The sequence below is a fragment of the Macadamia integrifolia genome, chromosome 8, assembly GCF_013358625.1.
Source record: "Macadamia integrifolia cultivar HAES 741 chromosome 8, SCU_Mint_v3, whole genome shotgun sequence".
Taxonomy (NCBI): domain Eukaryota; kingdom Viridiplantae; phylum Streptophyta; class Magnoliopsida; order Proteales; family Proteaceae; genus Macadamia; species Macadamia integrifolia.
Window position 1 is genome coordinate 33,082,464 of NC_056564.1, and position 14,452 is coordinate 33,096,915.

The 14,452-nt window shown below is 41.0% G+C and overlaps 1 protein-coding gene across 1 annotated transcript in view; it reads right to left on the reverse strand.

Moving 5' to 3' along the window:
- LOC122086555 (N-alpha-acetyltransferase 50-like) overlaps positions 1-9,464 on the reverse strand; it is a 35,994-nt gene extending 26,530 nt beyond the window's left edge. The window contains exons 1-2 of the mRNA XM_042655469.1: positions 9,320-9,464; positions 9,051-9,217 (exon numbers count right to left, since the gene is read on the reverse strand). Coding sequence (XP_042511403.1) covers positions 9,051-9,217; positions 9,320-9,441 — 289 coding nt within the window. The 5' untranslated portion in view covers positions 9,442-9,464. The remainder of the gene's footprint in view (positions 1-9,050; positions 9,218-9,319) is intronic.
- Between the last annotated feature and the right edge of the window lie 4,988 nt (positions 9,465-14,452).

Here is a 14,452-nt window from a genome sequence, read left to right on the forward strand (position 1 = left end):
CAGCTTCGAAAATGTAAGACGACAGTTGACTCGTATTGTATTTTCCGCTGGGTGGGAGGTGGAAAATAGAGATTATCTTTTTTCTCGAGTGTTCTTTATAAAAATAATCTGGGGAGATATTCTGATTCTGTGTTCTCCTTCCATAAGGCCTGGGACTGTCATTCTTAGGGAAGCGAAGTGGAGTGCTAAGACTTTCAAGGGAGATTCAATTAGTAATATTACTACAACAAACATAACCTTATCCCAACTGAATGGGGTCGGCTACATGGATCCAATGCAGTAAAGTAATAGAAAGTAATGAAGCATAAAAGACAAGTTCTTTTTGCCCATTGGTTCAGAAATAGTATTTGGTGGTACGCTTTTTGCCACTATTCGAGTTGCTTATGGAGGATTTACTATTTTACTCCTTTGTGCGTGGAGGGTGCGATATAGTTTTAATCGGTAGAGATAATGTTTCATTATATTATAATATAAAGATACATTGGATGTCATATAAGTCATAACTTATAAAGGATTGCCTTGTTTCTACGAAGGGACGGGCACAAAAGATAATGCAAAAAGTGTTTCATTACAAATTAACTTATGTTTTAGGTTTTTTTTTTTTCCCTTAACTTTCTTCTCTCATCGATGTGCCAAATCAGAATGCTTTGGTCATATTCTAAGTCTTCGATACTCCACCCTAGAAAACCATGGAGATCATTGTACTCTCTTTGGACTACCTCACCACCTCTACTTGCGCATAGCCGCTCTGCTTCCTTGAAATTGATGGCCTTATCTGATTTTCTGCAGAACTGTTGGAAGATAAATTCTTTCAATTCTTCAGGGACTTTCTTTTAGCCTGTATAATAGTACTTCCTTGGCTCTCTCTCTCTCCTGGTAGAGAAAAAATTTTAGAGGGTATTGTAGAATATGGAGACACATCATGGAAACATTCCTTATAGGGGGTCAGCAACACGGGTTCTTGTCCTCCAGAAAACTCTATCCGAAGTCAAACTAGGATCGAGCCCTACAATTTGCATATCTTTTCGTACCACCTTGTTAATAGTCATCTTATGTCTGCCCTTACTTCTTCTAGCGCCTTCCTAATGAATCTGGTCACTCTTCCGTACTAGGGCCTCCATTGGTCTCCGTTGGACATGGTCATACCACCTCAAACGACTCTCACGGAGTTTGTCAAGGATTGGCGCAACTCTCACTTCATATCTAATATTCTCAATTAGTAATATTACTGAGCTAGCTTTTTGCACGACGGTTGCTCACATTTGGAAGGAAAGAAATTTTTGCTTATTCAGAAATAAGGTGAAGAATATGCCTTACCAGAGAAATCAAGGCCATTGACCGACTCACTCTATCTAGTTGGCATATTGGGTTCATGCGTACGTGTTCCATCCAGGAAGGAGATCAGATTCTATGCATCCTCAATATAGCAGTATCCAAGTGTAATCCAAAGTCCTACTTGTATGCAACGATTGGCTAAGGTTACATGAGTTGTATATATATTATTATTCACAACGAATGAAAGCACAGAACATTAGTTTACATGGTATCAATCGCCAACTAAGCCCAACGCCCAAAAAACACCTCTCCTTTCTTCCTCTTCTTCAACCCTATCCTTCCCTTCTCTTCTGCACCTCTCTCACAGTGTTGAAGGACTCCCCCGCCATTGTAACTCATACTCCACCATCTAATTCCCCCACCATTATCACCCCTACCCCACCATCCACTCGTTACTCTCAGTCGACCATTATAGGTGCCCACCACTTCGTTTCTCTCAAGTTAACAGCAAAGAATTTTTTATTTTGGAGCCCTCAAATAAAGTCCTCCTCAAGGGTCAAAAATTATTTGGGTACATCGCCGACACTGTTCTACGCCCTCTCGATCCTGAGGCTGCCTCTGAATGGGATGATTAGGACTTTATGATCATGAGTCTTCTGATCTCTTCTTTATCTGATGAAGCCCTCCCCTTATTGTCTATAAAGAGACTAGTAAGGATATCTGGGATGCTCTCACCTCTGCCTATGGCTCTGCTCCCAACACGCGTATTATGTCTCTGCAACTGGGTCTTCAAGATCTCTCTCAAAAACCTGATGAACCAATTGCCATCCTCATGCAACACGCCAAGTCCTTATCCGATGAACTCTCTGTTGCGGTTCTCCAATCAAGCAAACTGATCTGTGTCTCCATATACTACACGCCTTGTGCAAGGATTTACGTGACATTGTTCCAACTCTACTTACTCGTTATGAGCCCCTAGCTAACTCTAATCTACTTGGCATTCTTCTCAGTCACGAGTACATGAATAAGGTTGCTAACTGCAATGTGGCTGCTACTGACAAGCCTAACTTATTTGACTTCCCTTCTGCAAACACTGCTCAGTGTGAATCCCCCACCTCCCCTCCCTCTTCTCAATCAAGTAAAGGTCGTTGGGGTGGTCGCAATGGTCACGGTGGGCATGGATGTGGTGGACGTGGTGGGCGTGGATGTGGTCGAAATTAACAAGGTTCTCGTCTATGGTGCTCCATCTGCAACCGTACAAACCACCATACTAACAACTGCTGCCGCCCTCCCTCTCTCCCTGGTTATCCCCATCCACCCTACCAAACATAACACTCCAACCCTCAGCCTGCTACCCACTTTAGCAATCCACTGCCCCTCCCTATCCCATCTTATCCACCATATTACAACCCCTCTAGTGCACTTACTTGGTACCCTGACAAGGGTACCACGCATTATGTTGTCAGGTTACCACACATTATGTTACTCCAGACATCCATTCACTTTTCTCCTATGACGGCTACAATGATAATGATCAACTCCCTGTTGGCAATGGTAAGTGTCCCCATATCTCCAGTATTGGTTCCTCTACACTCTCATCTTCCTCTCCTTCTCGCACTTTTAATTTCTGTAATATTCTTCATGTTTCCTCTATATAACTAAGCCCCTTCTTTTTGTTCAGTGTTTTGCACGTGATAATAATGTGTTTTTTGAATTTCACCCATCCCATTTCTTTGTGAAGGATCAGGTAACCAAGAGAATTCTTCTTTCCGGTCAAAGCAACGGGGGTCTTTACACTCTATCCACCCCCTCTTCCTCCAATCCCACTATTTGTCACTGAACATACCTCTATCACTTGTTGGCATCAGCAGCTAGGTCATCCTCATGAAGGTCTTCTCACGTTTATTATCGCTGTCAATCAGCTTCCGTGTCTCTCGTCCAAGCTTCAATCTGTTTGTCCTGCCTATTAGTTAGGCAAGGCTAGTCGCATACCATTAGGTCCTTTTTCTAGGAGTTTGTTTCCTTTAGACTTAGTTCACAATCATGTATGGGGTCCATCAGCTACTCCCTCTATTCAGGCCATAGAATTTTTGTAATTTTCATTAATGATAATACTAGATTTATTTGGTTCTCTCCTCTAGCCTATAAATCTGATGTGTTTTCCACTTTTCAAAATTTAAATCTCTAGTTGAAAGGCAGTTTTCTCGTCAAATTAAGGTTGTTCAGACCAAGAGTCGCTCTCTTCTGCAATTTTTTCAAAAAAACTTGGTATTTCCCACCGCGTGTCCTGCCCTCACACTCATGAGCAACAGGGTTTTGTGGAATGACGCCATCGACATATTGTCAAAACTAGCCTCACCACCATGTTCACTCAGTCCTCTATGCCTCTCCATTATTGGCACTTTGCCTTTGAAACAGCTGTTTTCCTAAAGTCTCTAATCATGTTACTCCATTTCAGCTTGTCCACCATAAACCCCCCGATTACTCATTCCTCAAGATTTTTGGTTGCCTGTGTTTTCCTTACCTATGCCCCTAGAACCGCCACAAAATGGATTTACGATCCACTCCTAGTGTCTTACTTGGTTACTCTCCTCTCACACTATTTATCGATGTTTAGATCTGTCCACCAATCGTACCTACATTGCTCGTCACGTACGGTTTGATGAAACTGTTTTTCCCTTTGCCTCTACCCTTTCCAAGGTTCCTCCCACACCACCCTCGCCTTTTTCTCCATGGGCTGCCCCTATTTGCCCATCGTCATCCACTCGTGGTTTACCCTTACTAGCGCCCCACTTCCCATCCCCCTCATTGCCACTTCAATTGGCCACACCACCCCCATCTCCACTCATACCCCAACCACCTTCTCCACCTTCTCCTCTCTCTCAATCAGATTCCACCCCTCACATGGGATCCACCTCCTAAACTAGATCCCCCTCTCCTATTGATGCGGATTCAGGTTCCCAAAATCAGGAATTGGACCGCTTAGGGCCCACAAGAATGATAAAATATCTCAATTTAATTGTTGAGGGGCAATCTTGTAATTTCAGAAACAATCCAAGCACTAAAATGAGATGGAAATAGATACTAGGGTCAAACTGAAATAGAAAATTAGAAGAGAGGGGTGATCTGGAATTACAAAAGTGAGGGGAATAGTAAAGCACAGATTTAGGAAGCAGGGGTTTAAACGTAATATCAGAAATTATTTAAAACACTAGTTATACTCATCTTCTTCCTCCCGATGGAACTCCAAGGCGGTAGAACAAGAAGGATGTTGGACAACAAATCCCAGGGCTGGTCTCAACCTGAGGCCTCAGGTAACGAATCGCAGCAGCAGGATGGTGGGAGATCTAGCTGCGACAAATCTCAACAGATCCCAATCAGCCCCTTTGTGAAACCTGCAACTGAATCTGGCAGAACCGTGGAACCAGATCTGAAATTCTGTCAGATCTTCTGGTAGAGACCAGATCTTACCTTGAATCTGTGTATAGTGAGTCGTTTCTAGTGTAGGAACGAGTTCCAGAAATCTTAGACTGGTTTGAGGGGTATCTGTAGAGATCGATTTCTAATACTGGGGGCTGGAAGTGCCGCCCAGAACAGGGAAAGGGAGAGAAAACCAGCAAGAAGAAGAATGGAAAGAAGGAAAAAAAAGAACAGAGGAAAAGAAAAGAAGAGAAGGAGATCAAGGAGGGGACAAAAGAGGGACACCCACAGCAGCCATGGTTCTCACCCAAAAGAAATCTTTCAACTTGTTCAAAATCTTCAAAACTTCAATTCTGTCTGTCACTAGTGTATTACATGGCTTGTAAAAGAAAATTCAAAGCATAACATTGGTAACTAATTAAAGATGGAAACTAACCTATGTAGAAACTGAAATAAAAATCCAAGCTAAATAAAATACCACAAACTGATTTCTAAGTCTAAAAAGGAAAGGAACCAAATCAAAAGAGATTTCTAAACCCATCGCCCAACTGCATCACCTATTCTCCGAACTCGTCCTATTCAGGACCTTTACCAATCCTCCCCACCACCCTCTCCCACGGGTATCCAGCCTCCTCCACCCACACCACCAATTGCATCCCCTATTCCCGCACCACCACCTGGTCCTCCACCGTGCCTCCACCTAATGCAGTTTCGGTCTCATGTGCACCCTGACCACCCACCACCTCATGCCCTTACCACCTCTATGCCTCCCTCCATTAAACCTACTTGTTACTCCCAGGCCCACAAGCACCTTGAATGGCAAACAACCATGACTGAAGAATTCATCTCCTTGATAAAAATGGCACCTGGTCACCAGTTCCAACGTTCACCACGTATGAATCTTGTGGGATAAAAATGAGTCTGTCGTATCAAACGGAAGGCTGACGGTTCTCTTGAAAGGTATAAAGCTAGGTTAGTGGCTAAGGGGTTTCATCAACAGCAGGGTGTGGATTACACAAACACTTTCAGTCCAGTGGTCAAACCCACAACGATCAGGTCAATTCTTGCCATTGCCATCTCTCAAGGGTGGTGTATCTGTCAGCTTGACATTCACAACACCTTTTTGCATGGTCTTCTTAATGAGGAAGTCTTTATGACCCAACCTCAGGGTTTTGTGAACCCCACACAGCCTGATCATGTTGGCCACCTTCATCGTTCTTTATATGGGCTGAAACATACACCCCGGGTGTGGTTACAAAGGTTATCTACCTTTTCTTCTTCAGCTCGGTTTAACCACCTCCATGAATGATCCTTCCTTATTCATCTTAAAACAAGGTGCCCTTATCGTTTACATCCTTGTTTATGTTGATAATATACTTGTTACTAGTAACTCACCATCATAGGTCACTTCCATACTAGCTCTCCTAGCTACTGAATTCTCGATCAAGGACCTTGGAACATTGCTCTTCTTTTTGGCTATTGAGGTGACACCTCACTCCAAGGGGGTGCTTCTGTCTCAATCTCACTACATCAGTGACCTTCTAGCCCGCTCTAGTATGACCGATTGTAAGCCGGTCCATACTCCTATGGCCACCTCAACACCGGCGTCCTCTTCAAGGGGTGCTCCCTATTCTGACCCCTCGAGCTACAGGTCCATTGTTGGGGCTTTGCAATATGTCAACTTAACTCGACCTAATGTTGCCTTTGCTGTGAATCGGGTGTGTCAACATATGCATGCTCCAACTGAAGATCATTGGAGTCATGTCAAGAGAATTCTTCGCTATCTAAAGCATAGTTGCACCCATGGGCTTCTAGTTGAGTGGTCAGCCACTGCAGCTCTGAAAGCATTCTCTGATGCAGATAGCGCAGGCAGCAATGATGATAGGCATTCTACAAGGGCCTATGCAATATTTCTTGGGCCTAATCTGATCTCTTGGTCCTCTCGAAAACAGAAGACAGTCGCTTAATCCTCTAACAAGGCTAAGTACAAAGCCCTCGCTGATGCATCCGCTGAGCTTATCTGGTTGGAATCTCTCTTTAAGGAGTTGGGTTTTCCTATACAAAGTACTCCCAAATTGTGGTGTGATAACATTGGTGCGACTTATCTATCTACAAATCCGGTCTTCCATGCCAAAACCAAGCATGTAGAGATCGATTTTCATTTTGTTCGTGAGCGTGTTGCTAATTGCCAGCAATTGGTTCAGTTCATCTCTACAACCGACCAGTTAGTTGATGCCCTCACCAAGGCTCTGTCCATTGCCCGTTTCCAGTTTCTTCCTGACAAGTTGAAGGTTCGGTCTCCTCCACCTACAACTTGAGGGGGTGTATTGACCGATCACTATATCCAACTGGCATTAACCGTATCCCATGCAATATTGGGTTCCCATATCAATTGGGAGTCTTCATGTGTACGTGTTCTATTCTAGGAAGGAGGTCAGATTCTATGCATCCTCAATATAGCAGTATCCAATTGTAATCCAAAGTCCTCCTAGTATGGAACAATTGGCTAGCGTTACATGAGTTGTATATATAAATTATTATTCAAGGCTCCCATGTTGACCAAGGCACCTGGATACCTAGGTGACGCCTTGACAACTATGACCTCTAGTAGTTCTGCCATCCCATGGAAAAAAAAACAGCTGAAGGGAGCCCAAATAAAGAATCATCCTTCTTCCCCCTCCCCCGTACAAGCAATGCTGAAACACTATAAAGAGGATTCAACTAAGTGTTTTAAGATACCTACAAGAAAACCCAGCTGAATTTGGTATCTAATACTCTTGCAGTAAAGAAGGCGGGGATGATGACTTAAAGATCCAATGCCTACAGGCAGCACTTGTACAGTTATCTCAACATGTTGGCCACCATTAAACACCTCGAGAATTATCTCCAACATCATGACAAACACGAAGAGCCTGAAATGCTTATCTCGGTCACATTTTAGAAGTAGATCAGCAAAGGTCAATCAGAATCCCCTCAGGGGGTTGAATTTTAACAGAAAACCTACCTATTTCCTGCATTGTATTTTGAATGTAAAATAATGGAGCATTTTCCCCAAATGCTCTTAAGCTTGGATTGTGTTGTCATATTTACTGGGTCCAACTTTAAAGATGCATTACTTAAATAAAAAAATTAAGGTTTGAGGCAAGTAAGAACAATGTCATGCCCTTTGATCCAGCAGCTACTACCAGGTCATTTTGGTTAGAAAGCAATGATCCAACCTTTCAAGGGTACAGCACATCGACATAATTGACAGCAAGCTTCAGAAACAAGAGATTCACTTTTTTCTGGGCATATTTTAAGGAATTTGGGGGATTACATATCAGGATGTGGACAATTTGGGCATGGTAAAACACCAGCACTCTGTAATTTCCCATGTGTATCGTATAGTTTCTTAGCCAGCTTTGTATATTAAGGCTGCATCAGTATCTTTTCTTTCTCCAATGGATCCCCCTCTCCCACACAATATGCTGTTATGGCTTATTTGGGGTGATATTCCAACATATCAGTTCTATAAAGTTACAAAGCCATCAAACAATATCATTTGCATCATTTCTTGCAAAAAATTGTGAAATTCACAGTTTTGCATCATTTATTTAAATAGCTATATGGTATGAAGTAACCTAAACATTTTTAAGAAGTAAATATAATGAACGGAACTGTGATAGAGAAAAATTTTAACTGAAAAGAAGAAATGGTATTTTGCTTTTCTAAAAACCACAGAAAAAGAAACTTGACAGAGGGTAGGGATTAATCATTTGGCAATACCCACTAAACCCCACAAAAGAAGCAGTAACAAAATCATAAGAATTCTCCAAAAAATGAGTCTCATACAAATCTGGAACTAAAACCCACAACCAGCAGCTCTGCAGAAGCTCAGATAATAAGATTTTCCTCCTTTTTTTTTTCTTTTTTTTTTTTTTTTTTTTTAATTACAAACATTTCATTAAGGAGGTAGGAAGAGAGAGAGAGAGAGAGAGAAAGAGAGAGAGAGATGTGAAGGAAAAGGTCTCACAAAAGCGCCCAATCTTCCAAAAGCATCAAAGCAAGCCCCACAATTTAGAGCTTAAAACACAAGTACTTCTTACCAGAAAAAAAAACACAAGTACTTAAAAACGCATTATATTTTCACCAAAACAGAGGACAATCAATAGTGGGTCAACACCAAACCACCCAAAAGTAAAAGAACACCAAGCTCACATCATCAAAAGCCCAAAACCCAACCCATAAAATCTACATCACCACCCACAAATAACATTATTAACCCTAACAATCTCAGCGGAATGGAAACCAACCGAAGGAAAGCAACAACAGAACGAGGCGCAAGAAATAGTAAAATTCCAGAAGAGGATTCAAACCTAGCTTTGTAAATTCGCCAGAAGCGAGGGCATCAGCGTAATACTTTTCATTGTAGCGAACAGGGAATAGAGCTGTGTTGAGCTTCTTCAATTGCATCAAGTTCTTATCTCTCACCCCATCCAATGAGATCTGAACTTCACGACCAACTCCCATGTTACCCCCTTTTCTGCATTAAATTGCAGAGACAATGAAATATGGCCAGAAGAACAAAAAATATGAAAAGGGTAGGAAAGGAATATCAACGGAAAATTTCTCAAGCGACACTTACTTAAAGATCTCTTCTGATCTCGAAGGAGGTGACTCAGGAGAAACATAGAGGGAGGGAGCTCTTTTGCTTGACAGACGAAGGTGACTCTGTTTTATGGTTGTGGAATTGAGTTGTGCGAGCATCACCCACGGGGGGATGAAAAGCTCATCCTTCTAGTACACATGCCTAATTGACTCATTCTACGTTCTGCCTACGAGCATGGTTTGAAGATCGGCTCGGTTGGAATCGGTAGGATATCGGTGAATCAGTACGGAGGAAGGGTAAAAAGGTCTAAAAAATGGTTTTTAAATCAAAACCAATGGTATATTTTTGTTCAATCCAGGCAGATCCAGATGGGTATCAACGTTGATTGATCCTATTTCTGATATTGAATTCGCAAACCTCGACTACAAGAAGAGAGCTCTTACATTTTTCTTTTTTCTTTTTTTCAGAGGGGAGAGGATTTTGTGCACCCTTTGTGTATGGTGCACAACCATGCACAAAGTTGTTGGATGGTGCATCCCTTCAACTCCTTCTGACCTCCTTCTGATGGTTGCACGACTATGCACAAAACTTTTTACCTTTTTTTTCAATAAATAAATAAATAATGGGTATCCTGTCGGTATACAATAAGCTAGAGGATAGTATTAATGAGGGCGCCAAATGAGGTATCATACAAAAGGGGTAGGGGCCATTTCATAAGGGGGAAGAGAGATTGACACAATGGATGCTAGCATACGGCATACCAGCAGCAAACCCAACATTTTCCTTTTGTGTGTGTGTGTGTATATATATATATATATATATTAAACCAGGCAACAACAGAAAGTCCCACAAACATCTGAGTACAAAAGTAATGATATAAAGCCAAGTGGATGAGAAACTCATATCACATTGTTTTGTTTGAGCAACTCTAGTTGAAGCTAGAGAATCTATGAAAAATTGCCTTCCCCGTAAGCATGGTGGAAGACTACGTGCTCACATTGATTACATAACTTTAGACAATCAAAGATAATATTGAGTATCCTCTAAGGAATTGATCCACCTCTATGATCCAAAATGTTGACAATCATCAAGTATCACTTTTTTGTATATAATCTATGGTTTCCTCCAACTACAGTCATAGAAAGAGCTTATTTAACTACAAGAGCTTTAGGAACCCCAATATAGAAAGGACAACCCCTCCAATAACCAGACCTGAATTTTCAAGACAAGCTCCATCCACACTAAACTTAACGAATCCTTCATAGGATAATATTTTGATTATTGATATTAGCACTGGTTTGTAGCATAGTATCTAAAATAAAATCATTAGCAACTACATAAGAACTAAGAATGAGGCTAGTTGTCTAATGATGTGATCAACATAAGCTAGTCACAAATGCCAAATATATTAGAAATCACTGCCAACTGACGGTTCTAAATTTTAGAGTTGGAAATCATAGAAAGGAAATAACAAAGATCTAGGTTACCTCAATGATGTTTTCCACACAACAGAGAGGATTTGGTTACCCTGAGCATCGTCCTTGCACAAATCCTACTGATCGAAGCTTTAGAGAGATCTCGTTCGGCTGACAAAGGAGAATCCTTAGAGAAACTCACACACAAGAGGGAGAGACAAGAAAAGAGAAAGAGAGGCAGAGATTTAATCAAATTTGGTCTCTTTGTGGCCAAGCATCTTATTTAAAAGGAAAATTATCTCATACCACCCCTATCTTAAAACCTTATATGAGATACCACCATAAATTTCCAAAAATACATAGTGTATACCCTGTTTTGAAAAGAAAAAACAAATGACTCTTAAATCCATTCCATTATATCAAAATCTTCAAGTGATGATGTGGTAAGGTTGGTATTTTCTAAACGGGTAAACTTATTGTTTTACCCTTCCATGTAAAAACCCCAAATTGAATAAATCAACATTGAATTGCAGGTTTAGGGCTCTGTGTGTGTGTGTGTGTATGTGTGTTAATTAATGGGAAATGTTGCAGAAATATTTTTGTAAAGATATCCATATCATGGAAAATAGCCTTGAGATAGTTCTGAGACGATTGAGATTGTGCGTCGATGCTGCCACTGAAGCAGAACTAATCTAATCAAATACAGATGATAAAGACGAGTTGTTGTTAGGTGTTGTAAAGTAGCAGCACTAGGCCTTGGTGGGGAGATCGAATAGGGGAAGTAGAGGAAAAGCAACGGATTCTCTTAGAGGAAACAGGACCTAGAATATCTTTGAAAAAAGATCTCTTGCCACACACTATGACAGGGATAGTGCGATTCCATGGGGAGATGGCCAACAGCCGTAATAACGAAGTAGCAATAGTAGGGTGGCAAAGTGGCACTGGACGAAGGTCTTAAAACGAGTGGCAAAGCAGCAATGGTAGTGGTGACCAACGACGTTATCGACTTCTTGCCAGTGGGAGGCCTTAAGGTTTTCACGGCGGAGGGTGTACCATTTCTCATGGTAGGAATCGATGAGGGCTACAATTTCTTCATGGACCAACAAGGGGATGGAGGTGTCTGGACTCTGGAGGAAGGATTAGGGGTTGGAGCGAGTGGTGGTAGGGGTCGTATTGGTGATGTTGGTGGTAGTGATGACGGTGGTTGTGGTTGGAATTGGGGTTAGGTGTTGCCGAGAGTAGGAGGAAGCAACCATGGCTGGTGGCGGTTGGGGTAGAGAGGATCACGGTGATGGGGGCCTAATGAGGTTTCACTGAAGAATGCCATTGACGTCTATATCAGAAAAAAAAAATTAAGTCAGAATTTTCTTTGAGCTGCAACAATTACAAACAAAGAGAGATGTTATGCATAACAGGGTCAAAAGGGTTTTTTCCACTTCAAACTAATGGTGTTATGCTTTAGGGGTACGGTTGGTTTTTTTTTTTGGAAATTTAAGGTGGTATCTCATATATGATAATTTTCCTATTTATAAAGATCTGGTTAGTTAGGGTTTATAACCTTAGTGGGTCGATGCAGCCCTATTTGGGTGCTCCATCTGTGGTCTTGACTCGATTTTACTTACATCTCCCACTCGCCCACACTGGACGAATCCACTTAATCACCCATTCAATTCTGTCTACCACACTTATCTCATCACATAGGAAATGGAGTGTGATTTAATGCGATAGTGTGAATGTAGGAGCGCTATATTAAGCTTCCATCTAATTAGCATAGCACATCACTCACAAACAATCTGCAATACCCCAAAAATCTAACAACATCGGATCTAGCACTTTCCTTCCCTCATTATAATCAGTGCCAATCCCAAACATGTAATGTGCTCATAACTTTGTTGAAACACAAATACGACAAGTCTCCAGGGCAACGAGTCACAAACAAAGGTGTATTATTCAATAGTTTTTTGTGAGCACTCATGTCAATTAGAATATTCCTCTAACTGTTTCACTGATGTCATTCCCCATTAACACACTCTGGGATCCATATGGAAGTTTTCGATAATCTATGAAGCCCGCTCTATCTCGCTATACGTCTTGTTGATTTTATATCTACAATCTAGTTAGATTATGTATAGGCAACCAAAACATGACTATATATAGAAGTACAAAGAGAATGGGATACAAATGGTACATTCTTTAGCTCATGCAATCATGAGAGAAGTACCCCATCTTTTGATAGTTGTAGAACTTTTCCTTGGATATGTCCTTGCTTCCATGCTTGCCTCTTGTATACTTGGTGGTCTTGCCCTCATTCAGTGCCTGGTTTTGAGCACCACCTTGACACCCTTCATTATCATGTCTTGCGTTTAGACCAACTTGTCTTGCGCTTCCTCCCTAGATGACTAGGGTGGTAATGAGGTTCACTTCTTGGTGCTCCCCCTCAAGCTACACACGCTAAGCAATATCAGTAAAGTTATTAATCTTCTCGTTGTGTGTGAGAAAGAGCTTGATATGGCCCTAGGAATCAAATAGCATCCTGATGACAGCTTGAACCTACTATTCGTCTGTAAGGATTATGCTAGCATCTTTCAATTCTTTGAATCTTGTTTTTTACCACCTTAAGGTGTTCAAACATTGTACGCTTCAAATACTTTCTATACATCTCAAACTTCAAAGTTATGCCTCTTAACCTTGTAGTTGATGTAGCATTGTAGGAAATTTTCAGTTGGTCCCACATGGACTTGAAGTAAGGGTCATGTTCACCAATCAGATCATTATGGATGATGCTTAGCAAAATAAAGTGTGCACTATGATTCTTTTTCACCCACGCATCATACCTTCCTTGTCCTTACAGTGTTGGATGATAGTACCCTCTGCGGGTTTAGCCATAGTAGTAGTCACATACTCAAGGTAATCTTGCTCATTAAGCAGATATTGCATCTTTCGGTGTCATTTCTCACCTTGGTGAGGTCAACAATAATGTTCTTAGTGGCTATCACTACATTAAGAATGTGCGAGGAAGCATTAGATACACATTAAAATTTGTTCCAAAAACTTTAATTAAAATTAATGGTTCTATATTCCACCTAGTGAAACAAAATTTTGCTAAGCTCATAATCAAATCTCACAACTGTGTAGGTTAGGGATATAATTTTAACTGATTTCAAACAAGTAAATAAGGAGGAATAGGCATCGACTATCCATAAAATTGTGCCATACAAATGTAAGTGTAATAGACCCTTATTCCCCCATTTTTTAAGGGGGTTTAGCTTATTCCAATGTTAGCTTAATATATAACGAAAAATTCGGGGATTGAGAATCATAAAATTGGAGTCACCACCTAGGATTAAGGCCTAGGACCCAGGGTATGGATTGGGCCCAAAATAAATTAGGTTTGGTCTAGAGGTTAGGGCAAGCGTCAGATTATAAAGCTGGGAAGGTGTTAGGCACCTATTTCACCTAGTTGAATCAATCTTCCTATTAGATGCATAAATATAAATATTCCCCAGTATATCCTATACCATATACATGACTAAGTATTTAATATATAAGATTATACATATACTGTATTAAATAACAATTCTACATCATGCACACTCTGTTGAAAATTATACCTAATCTTAACCCTTATTTCAGGCCAAAAGAGGTGGGCCTGCTTAATTTTGGTGAAGGCTACTGACTCAAGTGGGAATGATTTGTTGCTTGCTCCTCTTCTTTGGAGCATCTAGGCCTTTAAAAAGACCTCAAAACTTAGCAG